At 35.0% G+C, this 20,536-nt stretch overlaps 1 protein-coding gene across 8 annotated transcripts in view; it reads left to right on the top strand.

The window, feature by feature from the left end:
* The window catches only part of ATRX (ATRX chromatin remodeler), a 427,573-nt gene that overhangs the window by 137,982 nt on the left and 269,055 nt on the right, over positions 1–20,536 (top strand). For all 8 annotated transcript variants that reach the window (XM_004378897.3, XM_023733624.1, XM_023733626.1 and 5 more), the window contains 3 exons: positions 10,224–10,317; positions 14,933–15,035; positions 15,601–15,822. In XM_004378897.3, the coding sequence (XP_004378954.1) occupies positions 10,224–10,317; positions 14,933–15,035; positions 15,601–15,822 (419 nt within the window). The remainder of the gene's footprint in view (positions 1–10,223; positions 10,318–14,932; positions 15,036–15,600; positions 15,823–20,536) is intronic.

Raw genomic sequence — 20,536 nt, forward strand, 5'->3', positions numbered from 1 at the left:
AACTCTTCCCCCCCCCCACTTAATATGTCATGGATATATTTTTATGTCAATAAATAAATAATAATTGTATGTCATTTTGTAAATGTTTATCTAATAAATTCTATGCAATATGACTATAAACTCTTATTAAAGTTTCTATAAAGGAACTGAGCAATTTAACAAGTTATATGTCAGCTTGGATTCCTGGGAAAAGGAGCAATATTGATTTTGCCTCTGAGGCTCAGCTCAGGGTATAGAATTATTTAGTGTGCACAATTACATTGTAAATGCTTTATTAACACTGAAGTTTTTGTGACTTATGTTTCTACTTTCTACTTCTTTGGGTAATTTATTACTCAAGTATTTTGTGTTTCTGTAAGTAAGAGTAAACTCCTATAATCTCATCATATTTATGTTTCTAATATAGATTCTGATCATATTAATTGATAGTAGAATTTAATTTGCATGATTTTTTAAGGTTTGTAGATTTTCTGGTGTCCCTATATTGTCTGGAAACAAGTTTGAATATGGGATGAAATAAAAAAAGAACGGCTTGCTTATTAAATCTAATTATTTTATTAAATTAAGATATATTTAAGAGGCATAGGAAAAAGTGCAACATGTGAATTTTAATTTTCTTCTATGGTGGAGAGAAGTTATAAAAGTTCTTTTGTAACAATTTCTAAAATGTAAATATTGCCTTTATGTTAGTTGTTCTAGTGGCATTTGGTTATGTAGGGTAATTTCCTCATGCATGGGGTATAGTGTTATGATGTCTACTAAATTTCTAATGGCTCAGTGCAAAACAGCGTGTGTGTGTTGTGTATAGAGAGATAAAGGAAATGTGGTAAACTATTGACATTAAGTGAACTTAGAGTGGATACAGGTGCTTATTGTATAATTCTTTCAAATTATCAGTAGGTTTGAAAATTTACAAAATAATTTAATGGATGAAAAATTAATATTAAGCTTAAAATAATACTTAATCATAGGATTTGTGCGTGTGTGTGTGTGCATGCGTATGTGTGCCTGAGTGTGCTTTTGGTGTCCTCCCAACGTCCCAGCTGCTCAGCGGTACACTATAGTATTTATGTTGTCCCATGTTTTTAGCTAGAACAGAACTTTCATTCTCATCTCAAGTCATAATATATCTTCTTTTAACTTTTTATTTTGAAATGATTTTAGATATACAGAAATGTTGCAAAAATAGTATGAAGGGTTCCCGTATACCTTTCATCTAGCTTCCCCAATGTTAACATCTTACGTTTATTATGGTATAGTTACCAAAACCATGAAATTAACATTGATATAATCCTATTAACTAAACGAGAGGTTGGCAAACTTCACCTATGGACCATATCTGACCCTCTGCCTGTTTTTATTAAGGAGCCCTGGTGGTGCAATTGTTAAGCCCTTGGCTGCTAACTGAAAACTTGAAGGTTCAAGCTCACCAGTCACTCCGCAGGAGAAAAAACCTGGTGATCTGCCCCCGTAAAGATTTCAGCCTAGGAAACCCCAGGGAACAATTCTTCTTTGCCCTATAGGGTTGCTATGAGCCAGAATCAACTTGATGGCAGTTAATAATGACAACAGCCTGTTTTTATAAATAAAGTTTTATTGGAATACAGCTATACCCGTTCGTTTACTGCTTTCACGTGCTTATAACAGCACAGTTGCATAGAGTTGTTGTGACAGAAATCGCTTCGCCCACAAAGTCAAAAGTAGTTTCTTTTCTTTTGGCTTTAATAAAGATAAATTTATTCTCTCACAGTCTAGGAGGCTAAAAATCCGAATTAAGGGTGCCAGCTCCAGGGGAAGGCTTTCTCTCTGTCTGTCTTGAGGGAAGGTCCTTGTCATCAATCTTCCCCTTGTCTAGGAGCTTCTCAGTGCTATAACCCTAGGTCCAAAGGACGCAGTCTGTTCCTGGCCCTGCTTTCTTGGTGGCCTGAGGTTCCCCTCTCTTCTCTGCTCACTTGTCTCTTTTATATCTCAAAGAGATCGACTCAAGATACAGTCTAATCTTGTAGATTGAGTCCTGCTTCATTAACATAACTACCTCAAATCCTGCCTCATTAACATTGTAGAGGTAGAATTTACAACACATAGGAAAGTCTCATCAGATGACAAATGGTGAACAGTCACACAGTACTGGGAATCATGGCTTAACCAAGTTGACACACATTTTTGGGGAGCACAGTTCAACCTATATCAGGTCATGTTTTGGAAGCTGTGCACATCACTTCCATCCTTCTTCCGTTTTCTGAAACCTAGTCACAGAACTATCCTGCTTGTAAAAAAGCCTCAACAATATAGTTTCCAGTTAAATGGCTGTATGCCCAGCTAAAAGTTCCATTATTAGAGAATAAGGGCAGAACAATATTGGGGGGACAGTGCAGACTCTGCTGCAATGTAGAAGTTACCTCTGTCCTGACAAAATAGTTTCGATTCTCCTGGAATCCACATTTCTGGGTTCATGGAATTGGAGTGACCCACCCAGGCCATTCACCCTTAGGTGTCCTTTTTTTTTTTTTTTGTACTTTAGATGAAGGCTTACAGAGCAAACTAGCTTCTCATTTAACAATTAATACACATTTTTTTGTGACATTGGTTGCCAACCCACAACATGTTAACATTGCCCCCTTCTTGACCTTGTGTTCCCCATTAACAGCTTTCCTGTCCCTTCCTGCCTTCTGGTCCTTGCCCATGGGCTGATGTGTGCATTTAGTCTCATTTTGTTTTATGGGCCTGTCTAATCTTTGGCTGAAGGTGAACCTCGGGAATTACTTCATTACTGAGCTATAAGAGTAGCCAGGGGCCATACTCTCAGGGTTTCTCCAGTCTCTGTCAGACCAGTAAGTCTGGTCTTTTTTTTTTTTTTTGAGTTAGAATTTATGTTCTATATTTTTCTCCAGCTCTGCCCAGGACACTCTATTGTGATCCCTGTCAGAATAGTCAGTGGTGGTAGCCAGGCACCATCTAGTTGTGCTGGACTCAGTCTGGTGGAAGCTGTGGCAGTTGTGGTTCATTAGTCCTTGGGACTGATCTTTCCCTTGTGTGTTTGGTTTTCTTCATTCTCCCTTGCTCCATATGGGGTGGGACCAGTAGAGTATCTTAGATGGCTGCTCACAAGCTTTTAAGACCCCAGACGCTACTCACCAAAGTAGGATGTAGAACATTTTCTTTATAGACTATGTTATACCAGTTGAGCTAGATGTCCCCCTGAGACCATGGTCCCCAGCCGTCAGCCCCATAATTCAGTCCTTCAGGGAGTTTGGATGGTCTGACAGAGACTGGAGAAACACTGAGAGTATGGCCCATGGACACCCTTTTAGCTCCATAATGAAGTCACTCAAAAGTATTTCCTATCATGCCCTTTACAAAAAAAGTTTTTTGACTCCTGAACTAAATTATAGATCTTATTAAAATTTCGTTGGTTTTCCCACTAATATCCTTTTTCTACCCCAGGATCCAAACCAGAATGTTATATTGCCTTTAGTTGTAATGTCTCCTTAATCTACTACAATCTGTAACAGTTCCTCAGTCTTGTCTTTTATGACCTTCACACTTTTCTTTATTGTGGTGAAAATATACACACCAAAACATTTGCCAGTAAAACAATCTTTACGTTTAATAATTCAGTGACATTGATTACATTCTTCATGTTGTACGACCATTATCACTATCCTTTTCCAAAATATTCTGCCATCATTAACATAAACTCATTGTACCCCCAGCAAAAACTCCTCCTTCCCCTTCCCACCTGTCCCCAGCAACCATTAATAGTCTTTGGTTTCTATATACTTGGCTTATTTCATATAAATGAGATCATACAGTATTTGTCATTTTGCGACTGACTTATTTCGCTCAGCATAATGTTTTCAAGGTTCATCGATGTTGTGGTATATTCATCAGGACTTCATTTTTCTTTATGGCTAAGTAACGTTCCATTGTATGTGTAAACCACATTTTGTTTATCCATTCATCTGTAGATGGGCATTTTGGTTGTTTCCACCTTTTGGCTATTTTGAAAAGTGCTACAGTGAACATTGGCGTACACAAATCTGTTTGCATTCCTGCTTTCGTGTCTTCTGGGTATATACTTAGGATTCGGATTGCTGAGTCATATGGTAGTTTTGTGTTCAGCTTTTTGAAGAACTGTCAAAACTGTTTTCCATAGCAGCTGTACCATTTTATATTCCCAGTAGCAATGGATAAGATTTCCAGTTTTTTGATCATTGCCATTCTAATGGAGGTGAGATGGTATCTCATTGTAGTTTTGATTTGTGTCTCTCTAATGGCTAATGAAGGAGCACTGGTGGTACACTGGTTAAAGCATTCTGCTCCTAACCGAAAGGTGGGTGGTTCGAATCTACCAGCCATTTCATGGGAGGAAAGACCTGGCAATCTGCTCCTGTAAAGATGAAAGCCTAGGAAACCCTAATGGGGCATTTCTACTCTGTCAGTGGGGTTGCTTTGAGTCGGAATCGACTCTATGGCACACAACAGTGACTAATGGTGTTGAGCATCTTTTCATGTGCTTGTTGGCCACTTGAATATCCTCTTTGGTAAAATGTCTGTTTAAGTCCTCTGTCCTTTTTTTTGATTGAATTGCTTGTCTTTTTGCTGTTAAATTGGAGTTTTATATATATTTTGAATATTCAACCCTTATTGGATATGTGGTTCCTGAAAATTTTCTCCCAGTCTGTAGGTTGTCTCTTTACTTTGTTGATAAAGTCCTTTGATGAACAAAAGGATTTAATTTTTATGAGGTTCCATATATCTAGTTTGTCTTTGTCTGCCTTTTTTAAAATACCTGATAATGTATGATTACTAGGTCCCACAGCCTTGCTCCTATATTTTCCTCCAAGAGTTTTATAAATTTAGTTTTCACATTTAGGTCCTTGATCCATTTTGAATTGGTTCTTGTGTGTGGTGAGAGGCACAGATGCTAATTCATTCTTTTGCATGTCAAAATCCAATTTTTCAGCACCATTTAATGAAGAGTCTCTTTCTTCCTCATTGACTTGACCTGGCACCCTTGTCAAAAATCAGTTGACCATAGTTGTTTGGATTTATTTCTGTACTCAATTATTTTGCATTGTTCTGTATGTCTATTATTATATATGTCTATTGTTACAAGCTGTTTTAATTACTGTAGCTTTAAAATGTTTTTAAATCAGGAAGTGCAAGTCATCCTACTTTATTCTTTTTCAAGATTGCTTTAGCTATTTGATGTCTCTTGCCCGTCCATATAAATTTGAAGATTGTCTTTTCTATTTCTGCAAAGAAGGCTGTTGGAATTTTGATGGGGCTTGCATTAAATTCATAGATTGCTTTGGTTAGTATTGTCATCTTAACTATATTAAGGCTTCTAAACCGTGAACACGGAATATCCTTCCATTTATTTAGGTCTTCTTTAATTTCTTTTAGTAATGTTTTACACTTTTCTGTCTAAAAGTCTTTCACTTACCTGGTTAAATCTTAGGTACTTTATTCTTTTAGATTCTGTTGTAAATGATAATGTTTCCTTAATTTCCTTTTGCTCTTGCTCATTGCCGATATATGGAAACCTGATTGATATTTGTGTTGACCTTTTGCTCTGGCACTTTACTGAATTCGTTTATTAGATCTAATAGCTTTCTTGTAGAATCTTTGGGGTATTCTATGTGTAGGATCATGTGGTCTGCAAAAAGGGATAGTTTTACTTCCTTCCTCTTGATTTGTATACCTTTCCCCCCACCCTTAGCCTCATTGTTTTGGCTTGGATTTCCCGAATGATGTTGAATAGTAGTGGCAAGAGTGAGCATCCTTATGTTAACGAGAAAGCTTTCAGTCTTTCTCTGTTGAGTATGATGTTAGCTGTGAGTTTTTCATAAATGCCTTTTGATATCTTCAGAAATTTCCCTTCGTTCCAATCTTGTTGAGTGTTTTTATCATGAAAGGGTGTTGAATTTTGTGAATAGCTTTTCCTGCATTGATTGAGATGATCATGTGGTTATATTCCTCTATTCTATTAATATGGTGTATTGCAATGATTGATTTTCTTGTGTTGAACCACCCTTGCTTTCCTGGGATAAATCCCACTTGATCATGGTATATAATCCTTTTAATATGATTTTTGACTTGGTTTGATAGTATTCTGTTGAGTATTTTTGCTTCTATATTCATTCAAGATATTGGTCTGTAGTTTTCTTGTGTCCTTTTCAGGCTGTGGTATCAGGGTAATGCTCGTGTCATAGAATGAGTTAGGAAGTGTTCCCTCGTCTTCTATTTTTTGGAAAAGTTTAGGTAGGATTGGAGTCACTTCTGTGAATGTTTGGTAGAATTCCCCAGTGAAGCCATCTGGTCCAGGACTTTTCTTTGTTGGAAGGATTTAAATTAATGATTCAGTCTCTTGTGGTCTGCTGAGATCCATATTTCTTCTTGAGTCAATGTAGGGAGTTTATGTGCTTCAAGAAATCTGTCCATTTCCTGTAAGTTATCTAATTTGTTGGCATATAACTGCTAATAGTATTCCCTTACTATCCTTTTTATTTCTGTAGGGTCATTTGTAATGTCCTCACTCTTGTTTCTAATTTTAGATGTTTGCACCTTCTCTCTCTTTTTCTTTGTCAGTCTAGCCAAAGGTTTGTGGATTTTATCGATCTTTTCAAAAAAAAACAACTTTTGGTTTTGTTGATTTTAGTGTTTTTCTATTTTGTATTTCATTTATTTTTGCTCTGATCTTTATTATTTCCTTTGTTCTGGTAGCCTTAGATTTAGTTTGCTCTTTTTTAGATTTTCAAGGTGTAGAGTTAGGTTACTGGTTTGAGATCTTTTTTCTTTTTTAATGTAGGTTTTCTTGCTATATATTTCCTTCTGAGTACTGCTTAACTGCATCTCATAGGTTTTTTAATTTTTTATTGTGCTCTGGTGAAAGTTTACAGCTGAAGTTAATTTCTTATTCAAAAATTTATATACATATTTTTTGTGACATTGGTTGCAATCCCCACAATGTGACAGCACGCTCCCCCTTTCCACCCCAGGTTCCCTCTGTCTGTTTGTCCAGTTCCTGCCGCTTCCTGCCTTCTCATCCTGCTTTTGGAGAGGAGCTGCCCATTTGGTTTTGTATATTTGATTGAATTAAGAAACACTTTCCTCACATGTATTATTTTTTGTTTTATAGGCCTGTCAAATCTTTGTCTGAAAAGTGGGCTTCGAGAATGGTTTCTGTTCTGGGTTAGCAGAGTGTCTGGGGGCCATAGTTTTGGGAGTTCCTACAGTCTGTGTTAGACCAGTAGGTCTGGTTTTCTTATGTGAATTTGAATTCAGTTTTACATTTTTATCCTGCTCTGCCCGGGACTCTCTGTTGTGTTCCCTGTCAGGGCGATCATTGGTGGTAGCTGGACACCATCTAGTTCTTCCGGTCTCAGGTTGGTGGAGTTTCTGGTTCATTTGGTCCTTTAGTCCTTTGGGCTAGTATTTTCCACGTGTCTTTGGTTTTCTTCATTCTCCTTTGCTCCAGGTGGGATGGGACCAATAGATTTATCTTAGATGGCCGCTCGCAATCTCTTAAAACCCCAGATGCCACTCTCCAAAGTGGGATGTAGAACATTTTCTTAATAAACTTTGTTATGCCAGTTGAGCTGTATGTCCCCCAACTCTATGGTCCCCTGGCCCCAGCCCCAGCTACTTGGTCCCTCAAAGTGTTTGCATGTGTCTAGGGCACTTCTTTGCTTTTGCCTTGGTGCAGTTGTGCTGACTTCCCCTGTATTGTGTGTTGTCCTTCCTTCACCGAAGTTGACACTTGTCTACTATCTAGTTAGTGATTTCTCCTCCTCCTCTCTCCCCACCCTTGTAACCATCAAAGAATGCTTTTTTTCTGTGTGTAAACCTTTCCTTGAGTTCTTATAATAGTGGTCTCATACAATATTTGTCCTTTTGTGACTGACTTATTTCACTCAGCATAATGCCCTCTAGATTCATCCATGTTGTGAGATGTTTTGCGGATTCATCATTGTTCTTTATCGTTGCATAGTATTCCATTGTGTGCGTGTATCATAATTTGTTTATCCATTCGTCTGTTGATAGACATTTAGGTTGTTTCCAAAGGAGGATTTAGTTTTCCATTTTGTTATTTTCTTTTTATTTTTGCATAACTTATACCTACTTTCTTTCATTTTTCCTCAGTGCTGACTTCTTTTGTGTATAGTTTTTTTGTGTGTGCTGAACTATTTTGTTTCCCTTCTTCTTTCCTTTTATGTATAATTTTTAAAGTTAGTTTCTTTTTGATTACCATGAAGATTACATTTAACATCTTACATGTATAACAATTTGGCTTATATTGATACTAACTTAATTTCAGCAACATAGAGAAAACGTGTATTTATACCACTCTTGCCCTATCCCCGTTTATGTTGCTGTTGTTACTGATTAAATCTATACACCTCAGTTACTGCTTAATTCAAATTTAAATTTATTGTTATATTTGTTTACTTAGTTTATTCATTTATTTAGTGCTTTTTTCATCTATGAAGCACTTAAGACATACCAGTTGTATTTGCCTACAAACGATACCTTTACTCTGGTTTTTATACTTGTCAGGGCATTTCCTTTAATGAAGATTTTTTTCCCCCGTATGTACAACTTCAAGTTAGTATCAAGTGTTCTTTCTTTGCCTTCTGGAGGACTCCCTTTAGCATTTCTTAATAGGGCTGCTTAGGTGGTAACAAATTCCTTTAGCTTTTCATGAATCTTAACACTTTTGAAGAGTATTGATTACTTTTTCGACTGTCCCTTCATGTGCATTTGCCTAATGTTTTCTCATGATTAGATTGTGACTATTTTGTATTTTGATCAGGATATCACAGGAGTGATGTTGTGTCCTTGGTACATCATATCAATGGTACATGATGTCAGTATGTCTTATTACTGGTATTGTTAACCTTGATTTCTTGGTTACATTGTGTCTGCTTGGCTTTTCCACTGTAAAGAAAAAGGTACTATTTTCTAAATTTGTATTTAATGAATATCTTATAATCAGATACTTTGAGACTGTGCAAATATTGCTGTTTCTCATCATATTTTGCAAACCAATTTTAGCGTCCAGTGTGCCTGAATCAGTTATTACTGTGTTGTTTGCCTCATGGTGATTTTCTGTTTTTTTCATTACTTTTGCATGTAGTAATTGTAAGGAAGAACTGTGTGTTCTCCACTGTTTATTCCATTATTTATATTAATATGGACTTAAATGGATATTTATTTTATTCTTTGAGTAATAATCCAATATTATTATTTTATTGCTCAAATTGTTCCAGCTTTGGCTGTTGGGAGCTCCTTCCTTTGTTCTTTCAACATGCAGTCATCATTTTTTGAGTACTTCCTTAATTTCTAGTACCATAAGTTGTTCCAGTCTTATCTTGTATTTTCCCTGCTCTGTTTCCTCTAGCTAGAAAGATGGATCTTTTCTCAAGGTTTTAGGTGTCTGTGGCATAGTAGCAGTTGTGGAACAGAAATTGGAGAGAAAAAAAAAATGGCAATTTCCCTCATACTCTCCTGATATGCAGGGCCCCCTTTTCCTGGTTTTGTGGATAAGAAAGAGGAGGTTTCTTCTGGAGTTTTGCCTTCAGCATCGTTTACATAGTTTTCTGGATTTAGCTTGCTTTCTGGTCAAAGCCAGGAATCAAAGGAGGGAGGAAAAAAACAAAAAAACAAGGCAAGTCTCTAACCCTTTCCCCTGTTTTTTAGAAGGTTCATTACTCAGATTTTGACTTCAGTCCCCAATCTGCCTGTTGTTTTTTTTCCAGAGTCCTTAGGTAGTTTCTTATGTATTCTGTCCATAGTTTTTACTTTTAATCAGCAGGGGAAGGACTGTAATTGCCTTGTTCCATCTTGACCAGGCCACCTTGATTGTTTTGAATATTTAGAAATCGTTTTGGTTAATGTATGTTTGGTAATTGCTTATCTACTTTATTGACTGGTAAATTAAATCCTCATTTTATCAATCCGTATGCAATTGAATACTTAATCTACTTCTTAATGTAGAATTGTAGTTGGGTAATCATACTTGGACAGCATTTGAATTTTATTTATAAACAGCTTTTAAGTCATTAACTGTAGTCTATTCTTTATTATATAATAGCCATTAATGTACATACCACAGATATTCTTCACAATACTGTAAGTATTAATGTGAAGTTACTGATAAAGTAAGTGAATTGCGTTTCTATTGAGTTTTGATAACTTATTTTTTTTTTTAATTCAAGTGAGCAGTGATGATTCAGAAGATTCTGATTTTCAAGAATCTGGAGTTAGTGAAGAAGTTAGTGAATCTGAAGATGAACAGCGGCCCAGAACAAGGTAAGCATTATATTGCTTTTCAAAAAATTTTAGGAATTAGTCTGAATAACTGTGCCTTCAAATTATTTGTAGAATGGTTACTGTTAACAATAAAGTTAAGTAAAATATTTAATAATTTGATTTGAAACTAATTGTTAAAATTATTAATTTAAAAGAGTATATATAGACATATTTTATATATAGTTGAATTATGTGTTCTAGGAGGAGTTTTAATGTGCAAAAACACTCTTGACTGCAGATTTTGGTTTTCATAGGGGAAAGCTGTAGTGTAGTATATAAGAGCACAGGCTGTGTAGACAAACTGTCCCAGTATATCTCCTGGGTCTGCTACTCTCTATTTGTGTATTTTGTACTTCAGTTTTCTCATCTGTAAAATGGGGATAATAATAGTACTTACCTTATTGATTATTGTGGGGATTAAAATAGATGATGCATATAAAACGCTTATGACAGTGCCTACCTGTCAAATAGTAAGTGCTCGGTAAAATGTTAATTTTTGTTTTTAGTAGTACTACTAGTATGGAGCCCTGGTGGTGGAGTGGTTAAGAGTTCAGATGCTAACCAAAAGGTCGGCAGTAGCTTTGGCTGTTTAGGGCCTCTTTCGTATGGATTTGAGATTTAGCTTTCGCAAAGCTTCTGCAAAAAGGCTTTTGGAATTTTTATAGGGATTGTGTTGAATTTATCGATAGTCTTGGATAGTATTGACATCTTAACAGTATTAAGTTTTCCAATCCATAAATACGAAATGTCTTTGTTTATTTAGGTCTTTTTGAAATTTTTTTCTTCAGGTTTTATAGTTCTCAGTAAACAGGACTTATTCCTATGTGTTTCAGTCTTTTATGGGTATTATAAATGGAATTGTTTTCTTAATTTCTTTTTCAGATTGTTTTTTGTTGGTGTATAGAAACACAACTAATTTGTGTATGTTGGTTTTATACCCTGTAACTTTGCTATATTCTTTTACTAGCTATGGTGGCTTCCTTGTGGATTCTTTGGGATTTTCTATATATAGGATCTTGTCATCTGCAAATAGAGGTAGTTTAACTTTTTTCTTAGCAATTTGGTTGCCTGTTTGCTCTGGCTAGAACTTCCAGTACAATGTTGAATAACCATGGTAAAAGTTAGCATCCTTGTCTTGCTCCTTATCTTAGGGGGAAGTATTTCCGCTTTTCCCCATTGAATATGTTGTTAGCTGTGGGTTTTGCCTTTTATCATGTTGAGGATTTTCTATTCCTAGTTTGTTGAGTGTTGTTACCACGAAAGGCTATTGAGTTTTGTCAAATGCCTTTCATCTATCAATTGAGATGATTAAGAGGTTCTTTTCCTTTGTGGGTTTTGCCTTTTATCATGTTGAGGATTTTCTATTCCTAGTTTGTTGAGTGTTGTTACCACGAAAGGCTATTGAGTTTTGTCAAATGCCTTTCATCTATCAATTGAGATGATTATGAGGTTCTTTTCCTTTGTTCTATTAATATGGTATATAAGATTGATTTTCTAATGTTGAACCACCTGTGCATTCCTGGGATTAAATAACAATATAATCCTTTTAATATGCTTTTGGATACAGTTTGCTAGTATTTTGTTGATAATTTTCACTTCTATATTCAAAAGGGATATTGGTCTGTAGTTTTCTTGTGATGTCTTTATCTGGCTTTAGTATCAGTAATACTGGCCTCATAGAATGAATTAGGAAGTGTTCCCTCTTCTATTTTTTTTAAGACTTTGAGAAGGATTACTGTTAATTCTTCTTTAAATATTTTATAGAATTCACCTGTGAAGTCATCTGGTCCCCAACTTTTCTTTGTTGGGAGTTTTTATTTATTTTTATTGTAGTGAAAATATACACAACAAAACATATGCTAATTCAACAATTTCTACATGTATAATTCAGTGACATTGTTTACATTCTTCAAGTCGTGAAAGCATATCTTCCTATCGTTTTCCAAATTATTCCACCACCATTAACATAAACTAAGTGCCCCCTTCCTCCCACTTCTGGTAACCACTAATAATTTTTGGTTTCTGTATATTTGCTTATTTCATATAAATGAGGTCATACAGTATTTGTCCTTTTGCGACTGACTTATTTTGCTCAGCACAATATTTTCAAGCTTTGGTCAATGTTGTATCATGCATCAGAACTTCATTTCTCTTTATGCCTGAGTTATATTCCATTGTATGTATATAACACATTTTGTTTATCTATTCATCTGTAGATGGACATTTCGGTTGTTTCCACTTTTTGGCTATTATGAAAAGTGTTGTAATGAACATTGGTGTACAGGTTTTGGGAGGTTTTTGATTACTGATTCAGTCTCTTTACCTGTTCTGTATTTGGTGAGATTTTCTGTTTCTTCTTGAGTCCATTTATGTGTTTCTAGGAATTTGTCCATTTTGTCTAGGTTATCTAAATTGTTGGCATACAATTGTTCATAGTATTCTCTTATAATCTTTTTTTATTTCAGTAGAGTAGGTAATAGTTTCCTTCCTTTGATTTCTGATTTTAGATATTTGCCTCATCTTTCTTTTTCTTTGTCAGTCTTAGCTAAAGATTTGTTGGTTTCATTGATCTTTTCAAAGAACCAACTTCTTTTGTTGATTCTATTGTTTTTCTCTTTTCTATTTCATTAAATTCTGCTCTAATCTTTGTTATTTCCTTCCTCCTGGTAGCTTTAGGCTTAGTTTGTTCTTCTTTTTCTAGTTCTTTAAGTTACATAAGTAGGCTATTTATTTGAGATCTTTCTTCTTTTCTAATATATTGTTTTACCAGTGTAAATTTCCCTCTGAGCACTGCCTTCATTGAATCCATGTTTTGTTATGTTGTGCTTTCTTTTTTATCTATCTCTAAGTATTTTCTGATTTATTGTTTGAACCACTGGTTGTTTAATAGAGTGTAATTTAATTTCCACATATTTGTGTAATTTCTGCTTTTCATTCTCTTATTGATTTCTAGTCATTCCATGTTGTTGGAGAATATACTTTGCATAATATAAATCTTTTGAAACTTGTTTTGTGACCTAGCATATGATACATTTTTGTGAATGATCCATGTGATAGGCACTGTTCCATATTTTTCTCCCATTCTATCAGGGTCCATCTGTTGTGGCCCTGGTCAGAATGGTCGGTTGTAGGTGGGCACCATCTAGTTCTTCTGGTGTCAGGGCAGATGAGGCTGTAGTTAGTGTAGACTGTTAGTCCTATAGACAGTTTCTTCTTTGAGTCTTTGGTTACCTTCTTTTTCTTTTGCTCCAGACGAGTAGAGACCCATAGTTGTATCTTAGATGGCTGCTTGCAAACTTTTAAGACTTGAGACACTACTCAACCAAACTAGGACGTAGAACAAAAACTTTATAAACTACATTATGCCAGTTGACTGAGATGTCCCACCGGACTATGATTCTAATCCCTCAAACCCAGGAAACCAATCCCGCAAGGTGTTTCACTATATCTAAGAAATATTTGTAACTGTACATATATATATACTCACATACCTGTACACACATATGTCTAGATACATATATACCCACATGTATATTTTTTGGTTGTTGTTGCTGTTGTTTCAAAATTATGTATGTCATAGCATTTACCAAAAGGTCCTATTTTTTGTACATTTTAGTGACATCATTTACTTTCTTCAAGCTGTGCACACTTCACCCTGATTTGGTGTTACCTTTTCCATCACCAAAAATTACAAGCGTCTACTGTATAGAGAGTGAATTCCCTGCCCCCCTCCCATCCCTGGTAACCAGTAATGAACATTAGTTTCTGTATATTTGCCTGTTCATGTCGAGTACAAATGTTTTTAATGTTAATCCAGTTTATTTATTTATTTATTTTTTGTTTTTGGTTGCTTGTGCTTTTGGTGTCATAGCTAATTTTAGCTCTTACGTTTAGGTCTTCGATTCTTTTTTGAGTTAGTTTTTGTATATGGTGTGATATAAAGGTCCAACTTCATTGTTTTGCATGGATATATCCTATAGTCTCAGCATCATTTGTTGACAAGACTGTTCTTTCCCCATTGAATTGTCTTGGTACCATTGTGGGAAATCAGTTGACCATAAATGTAGAGTTCCTTTTTTTTCCCTGAACTCTCAATTCTGTTCCTTTGATCTGTGTGTGTATCCTTATGCTAGTGTCACATTGTGTTGATTACTGTAGCTTTGTATACCCGTTTCTAAGCCCAAAAAAACTTTTCTTACCAAGAGTTGTTGTTATTAGTCTTTTAAATCTCTGTGTCCTGCTATCAGGTAATGTTATCCAACTTCTATAATTTACTTCTTTGCAATTTTTATAGTGTATATTTTTATATGTACATTGACCATTTGTGTTTCTGACTAGAAGAGATTTTGAGCAGTCCTAAAGTCCCTTTATCCATCTTCCTACTCCTATGCTGAATGTCTCCTCTGAATAACTTAAAATGTTTATCATTGGATTAGAATTAAGGGATAGGTTTTCCTTGATTGTTCTCTTTAAAGCAACATGAAGTTTTTTGCTTTTTTTCCCCTCTTCTTTTTTTAGGGATGGATACAAAAGTAGAGTACCTCAAAAATAGTGTATAATTCACTTAAGGAAGCTTAACATGAAATATTTTATTTTACATTTTAAATTTTTTCAGGTCTGCAAAGAAAGCAGAATTGGAAGAAAATCAGCGGAGTTATAAGCAGAAAAAGAAGAGGCGACGCATTAAGGTTCAGGAAGATTCATCCAGTGAAAACAAGGTAGTAATGCCGTTTACTGTGTGCTTAAAGTATAACTGGTACAGTAGACGATAGTAAATGTGCTAGTATGTCTTCTGTTTTTCATTCATTAATTAATTACATCCTGCTAGTGTATTTGCATTTGCACTTGTAATAGATTGGTTTATTGATGTACAAATATACAGAACCATTAACGGGACATCTTTTTCTGTACCTTAACTAAGTCTAGTTGAAATTTTAAGCTCTTCTAATTCATAATTTTACATTCTCAGAGCTATAGAATGGATGGGAAGTGCTCTGCCTATTTTCTGAAGAGATAAAACACTTTATTTTGAGCAATGACTTATGTGTGAATAAATTTATTCTCACAATGAAGTTAGGCAGTTTGAGTTTCTTCTGTATAGGCAAAATTATATAGAATAAAAAGTGCCTTCTAATATGTTTGATTCTATCCATACCATTCTTGATTGCTAAATATTATTCTGAATCTTTTCACTATGTTTTTCGTCTACCTTGCTTGATATATGAATTAATGGAATATGAGATGATAAACTTAGAAAACTTTGTAATCATTTACATAATGTAGAGTAATTCTGGAGAAGAAGAAAAAGAAGAAGAAGAAGAGGAGGAAGAAGAAGAAGATGATGAAAATGATGATTCCAAGTCTCCTGGAAAAGGCAGAAAGAAAATTCGAAAGATTCTTAAAGATGATAAGCTAAGGACAGAAACACAAAATGCTCTTAAGGAAGAAGAAGAGAGGCGAAAACGTATTGCTGAGAGGGAACGTGAGAGGGAGAAATTGAGAGAGGTAACCAATTTGTTTTTATTTATGATTTCATTTATATGATAATATAACTTTCACAGGTTCATGAATATATTTCGGTATTTCAAGAGTAGAGTGTTGCAATCAACCACAGATTTCTAGTTAAAGTTGCTTTTCCCTACTAGCAGTATCTTACGCAACTTAAAAATCCTCAGTTGCCTATTTTTAAGGAGTCCTGGTGGCAGAGCGGTTAAGCACTTGGCTGCTAACTGAAAGGTCGGCAGTTCAAACCTATCAGCTGCTCCATGGGAGAAAGATGTGGCAGTCGGCTTCCGTAAAGATTTCTAGCCTTGGAAACCCTATGGGGCAATTCTACCTGTCCTATAGGGTCGCTATTAGTTGGAATTGACGCGATGGCAGTGGATTTGGTTTTTTGGTTTTTAGGCTCTATTAATATAATTAGGTACATAAGTGTTGATATTCTTGAATGATCACCAAAGTGATACTATGATTGTGGTATATGTAGAGTAGAAAAATATTTTAAAACTATTACTTAAATCCATACAGGATTTCAATTTCTTTACAAACTTTTATTGTAAAAAATTTTAAACATATATATATATATATAGGTAGAGAGAATAGTATGATAAACCTCCACATGCCCATTTTTCAGTTTCAACAGTTACTAACACATGGCCAGTCTTGTTTTATCCTTATCTTCAAATTATTTTGGAGCAATTCCTAGACATCATATTATTCTTTCCATAAATAGTTTAGGAAGTATTGTTTAAAGATAAGGACATTTTAAACATTATTACACTTAAAAATTAACAATAATTCCATAATATCATCAAATATGTAGGTAATATTCAAAATTTCCTCATTTCCTCACAAGCACAGTAGCTGTTTTTTTAAATAGTTTGAATCGGGATCCTAACAAGATCCATCTACATGTTATGTTACATTAGTTCGCTGTGTCTCAAGTCTCTGTTAATCTATCGTTTTCCCTTTTTCCTTTCTTATAGTTAAACTGTTTATGAAATCATGTTATTTGTGGTATAGAATTTCCTTTATTATGGATTTTGCAGGTTGCATCCCTGTGATGTAGTTTCATTGGCTCCAGTATTTCTTACAAACTGCTAGTTGGATCTAGTGGCTTGATCAGAGTCACTTCTTTTTTGGCAATAATACGTTATGGGTAGTAATACATACTTCCTCTTTCGTCTCACTAAGAGATAGTTAAAGTCTGGTGGTTGTCTCTTTTTGTAATGTTAATCAATTTTATTTAAAATTTTTAACAATGTATTTGTTGATAAATGTCTTATGTAAAAAGACGTCAAAATCCAATATTATTATCGGTTTCTTATTCTGGTCCGTATCAGTGTACATACATGTGTTTCATATAACTGTAATCACTGTATGTGTATATCCTGCATTTTCCTCTGCCATTTATTTCAGATAAATTTTAATATGTATTAACATATTCCATGTACTTTTAGTCGGTTTATCATGTATATTTTTAATTAAATGTTTATCAAATTCAATACATGTACTTTGTTAAACTAATACTATAAGGCTATATTGACAAAACAACTGCCCTCTACCCAGAGGCCATGACTTTTAATTATTTTAGCTATTCTTTGGTTTCACCTCTATGTTTCTGTTTCATACGCTTATAATGCTATTTCTTAATTTTTCAGTTTCAGACATTTAGGGATTTAGCTCTCATATGCTACCCACAAAAGACACTTTCCTTCTCCCATCCTTCCAATGTGGATATATCACAGTTTCTGCTGGAATCATCATTCAGTGTTTGCATGACTATAACTGTGTCAGTATTCCCAGCAGAGCCACATAGTGTATAATGCAAGTGTATATCCTGCACACACATGTATGTATGTACATATTGTATAATGATTACATTCTTTCTCATGTACTTTTTTTTGGTTTGCTTTTCCTGGAGTTAATAATGTTTTGTTTTTCTTTCCCTTAGTTTTCTACATACCTATCACTAGTTCTTTTCCCATCTTTCAAGCAGAACCCTAAAACTACTCAGTAAGTTCAAACGCATCAGGCAATTGATCAGTTCCAATTTTTTCTTGCCACTGTCACTATGGGAGCCTTGTTTTCCTACTCCAATATGGCCTGCTTAGGAGTTCTCTCAATCTGTCTCTTATGTTGGATCTCCTGTTCCCTCAGTCCTGTATATTCCTAGTTACCTTACTTCCCAGAATTTTTTAGAAGGGGTAGTCATTTGACTTTAATGGGTGAGCGTGGAGATCTGGTAGTATTATGGCCTTTCTACCAATCCTGCTTTTGCCCCTACTAATTTGTATTAGCCAATACCTCTTATTATTCCTGAACCTTCTGAGATATATCAAATCTGGTGCATCATTTAACACTTGTCTATATGCCTTCTGGCTTTCAAAATTCTGTTGACATTTCATCTCTGCTAGGATCTTCCTCCTCTTCTGTACCTGTGTGATTATAACTATTTTGTTCCTTTTTGTCAATTTAGTAAAGAAGTATGTTGAAACCACCATTTCTAACCACATAACTAAATTATTCCCAAAAAATTTAACATAATATTGTATAGCTACCAATTATGAATGAATATATTTCCCTTGATGATGTTAGCTGCCATCTAGTTGGCCCCCAACTCATGATGACCCCATGCACGAGAGAATGAAACATTGCTCATTTCTGCACCATGTTATTGATCGTTGGTATGCTTGAGCCCATTGTTGTGGCCACTGTGTGTTTTGAGTGCCTTCCAACCTAGGGGGCTCATTTTCCAGTACTATATCAGACAATATTCTGTTGTGATCCATAGGGTTTCATTGACTAATTTTTGGAAGTAGATCACCAGGCCTTTCTTCCTCATTTGTCTTAGTCTGGAAACTCCGCTGAAGCCTTTCCACCATGGGTGACCCTGCTGGTATTTGAAATGCTGTTGGCATAGCTTCCAGCATTATAGCAACAAACAAGCCACCAAAGTATGTCAAACCAACAGACGGGTGGTGGAAACCTCATTTAATCATGGTATATTACCCATTTTATATACTGTTGTATTGGATTTGCTAATATTTAAAAGGATTTTTACCTCAGTGTTCAGGAGCAATGTTTATCTGTTAATTTCTTTCCTTGTTATACCTGTGTCTTGTTTTAGTATCAGAGTGTAAGACTGACCTCGTAGAAAGTGAGGTTGGGAAGTGTTCCCACCTTCTCTGTTTTTTCAAAGAATGTTCGTAGGATAGATATTATAGTCGACCCTTCATATCCGAGGGTTCTGCATGCTTGGATTCAACCAACTGTAGATTGAAAATATTCGGGGAAAAAAAAGTTTAGAAAGCAAAATTCAAGTTTGCCATGTGCCAAGCACTATGCTGAATCCTCTTGAATGAATTGATGTGTAGGCATACCCTGCTGTAGCCTCCTACCATTTCACAGATCTTCAGTCTCCAACACTCGTTTGAGCATTGTTTGCCTTGGGTGTTGTCATTATTTCCTGAACAATACAGTAAAATAGCTATTTACATAGTACTTACATTGTATTAGGTATTATAAGTAATCTAGAGGTGATTTAAAGTATACCGGAGGATTTGTGTAGGATATATGCAAATACTAGGCCATTTTATATAAGGGATTTGAGCATCCGGTGAATTATGGTATCCACGAGGTGTCCTGGAACCAGTCCCCCGCGGATACCAAGGGACGACTGTATTTCTAACGTGAAATTTTATATCTGAAGCCATGAGCCTGGACTTTTCTATTGCTTAGGTTTTTGTTTGTTTGTTTGTTTAAATAGATTCAGTTTATTTAATAAATACAGGATTATTTTGATTTTCTATTTCTCCTTGGATTTGTTTTGTTAAGTTTTGTGTTTCAAGATATTTGTCCATTTCATTTAAGTAGTCAAATTTATTGGTGTAAATTTGTGCATAATGCTCTGTTATAATTTTTTTGTTTCTCGGATCTGTTGTGATGTCCTTTCTGATGTTGGTAATTTCAATATTTTTTTTCTTGATTAACCTACCTAGAGGTTAACAATTTTAGTGTCTTTTCAAAAACACCAGCTTTGGGTTCCATCAATTTCCTCTATTTGTTGTTTTTCTATTTCATTGATTGCCACTCTTATATTCATTATGTCCTTCCTTCTTTGAGTTTAGTTTGCTCTTTTTTACTAGCGTATTAAGGTAGAAACCAAGATAATTCAGTTTAGATCCTTCTTATTTTCTACTGTATGTATTTAAAGATATAAAATTGCCCTCTGTGCACAGTTTTAACTGCATTTTACAAATTTTGATATTTCACGTTTCGTTTTCATCCCATTCAGAATCTTTTTTAATTTTCCTCATGATCCAGAATATGGTCTGTCTTGGTGAATGTTCCATGTGCAGTGTATATTCTGCTGTTGTTGAGTGAGAGATACTGTAAATGTCAGGTAGAGTTGGTTCGTTACACTCAGAAACTCTGTATCCTTAATGAATCTTCTTTCTATTCTTTGTTTTTTATTGCACTTCAGGTGAAGGTTTACAGAACAAATAGTTTCTCATTAAACAGTCAGTACACATTGTTTTATGACATTCGTTAACAACACCATGACATGTCAACCCTCTCCCTTCTCGACCTTTTTTTTTTTTTGGGTGAAAATCAACATAGCCAAAAATAACACAGTTTCAAAAATTTCTACATGCACAATTCAGTGACATCGATTACGCTTTTCCAGTTGTGCTGCTATTCTCACTTTAGATGAAGG

The sequence above is a fragment of the Trichechus manatus genome, unplaced genomic scaffold, assembly GCF_000243295.1.
Source record: "Trichechus manatus latirostris isolate Lorelei unplaced genomic scaffold, TriManLat1.0 scaffold00060, whole genome shotgun sequence".
NCBI classification, from domain to species: Eukaryota; Metazoa; Chordata; class Mammalia; order Sirenia; family Trichechidae; genus Trichechus; species Trichechus manatus.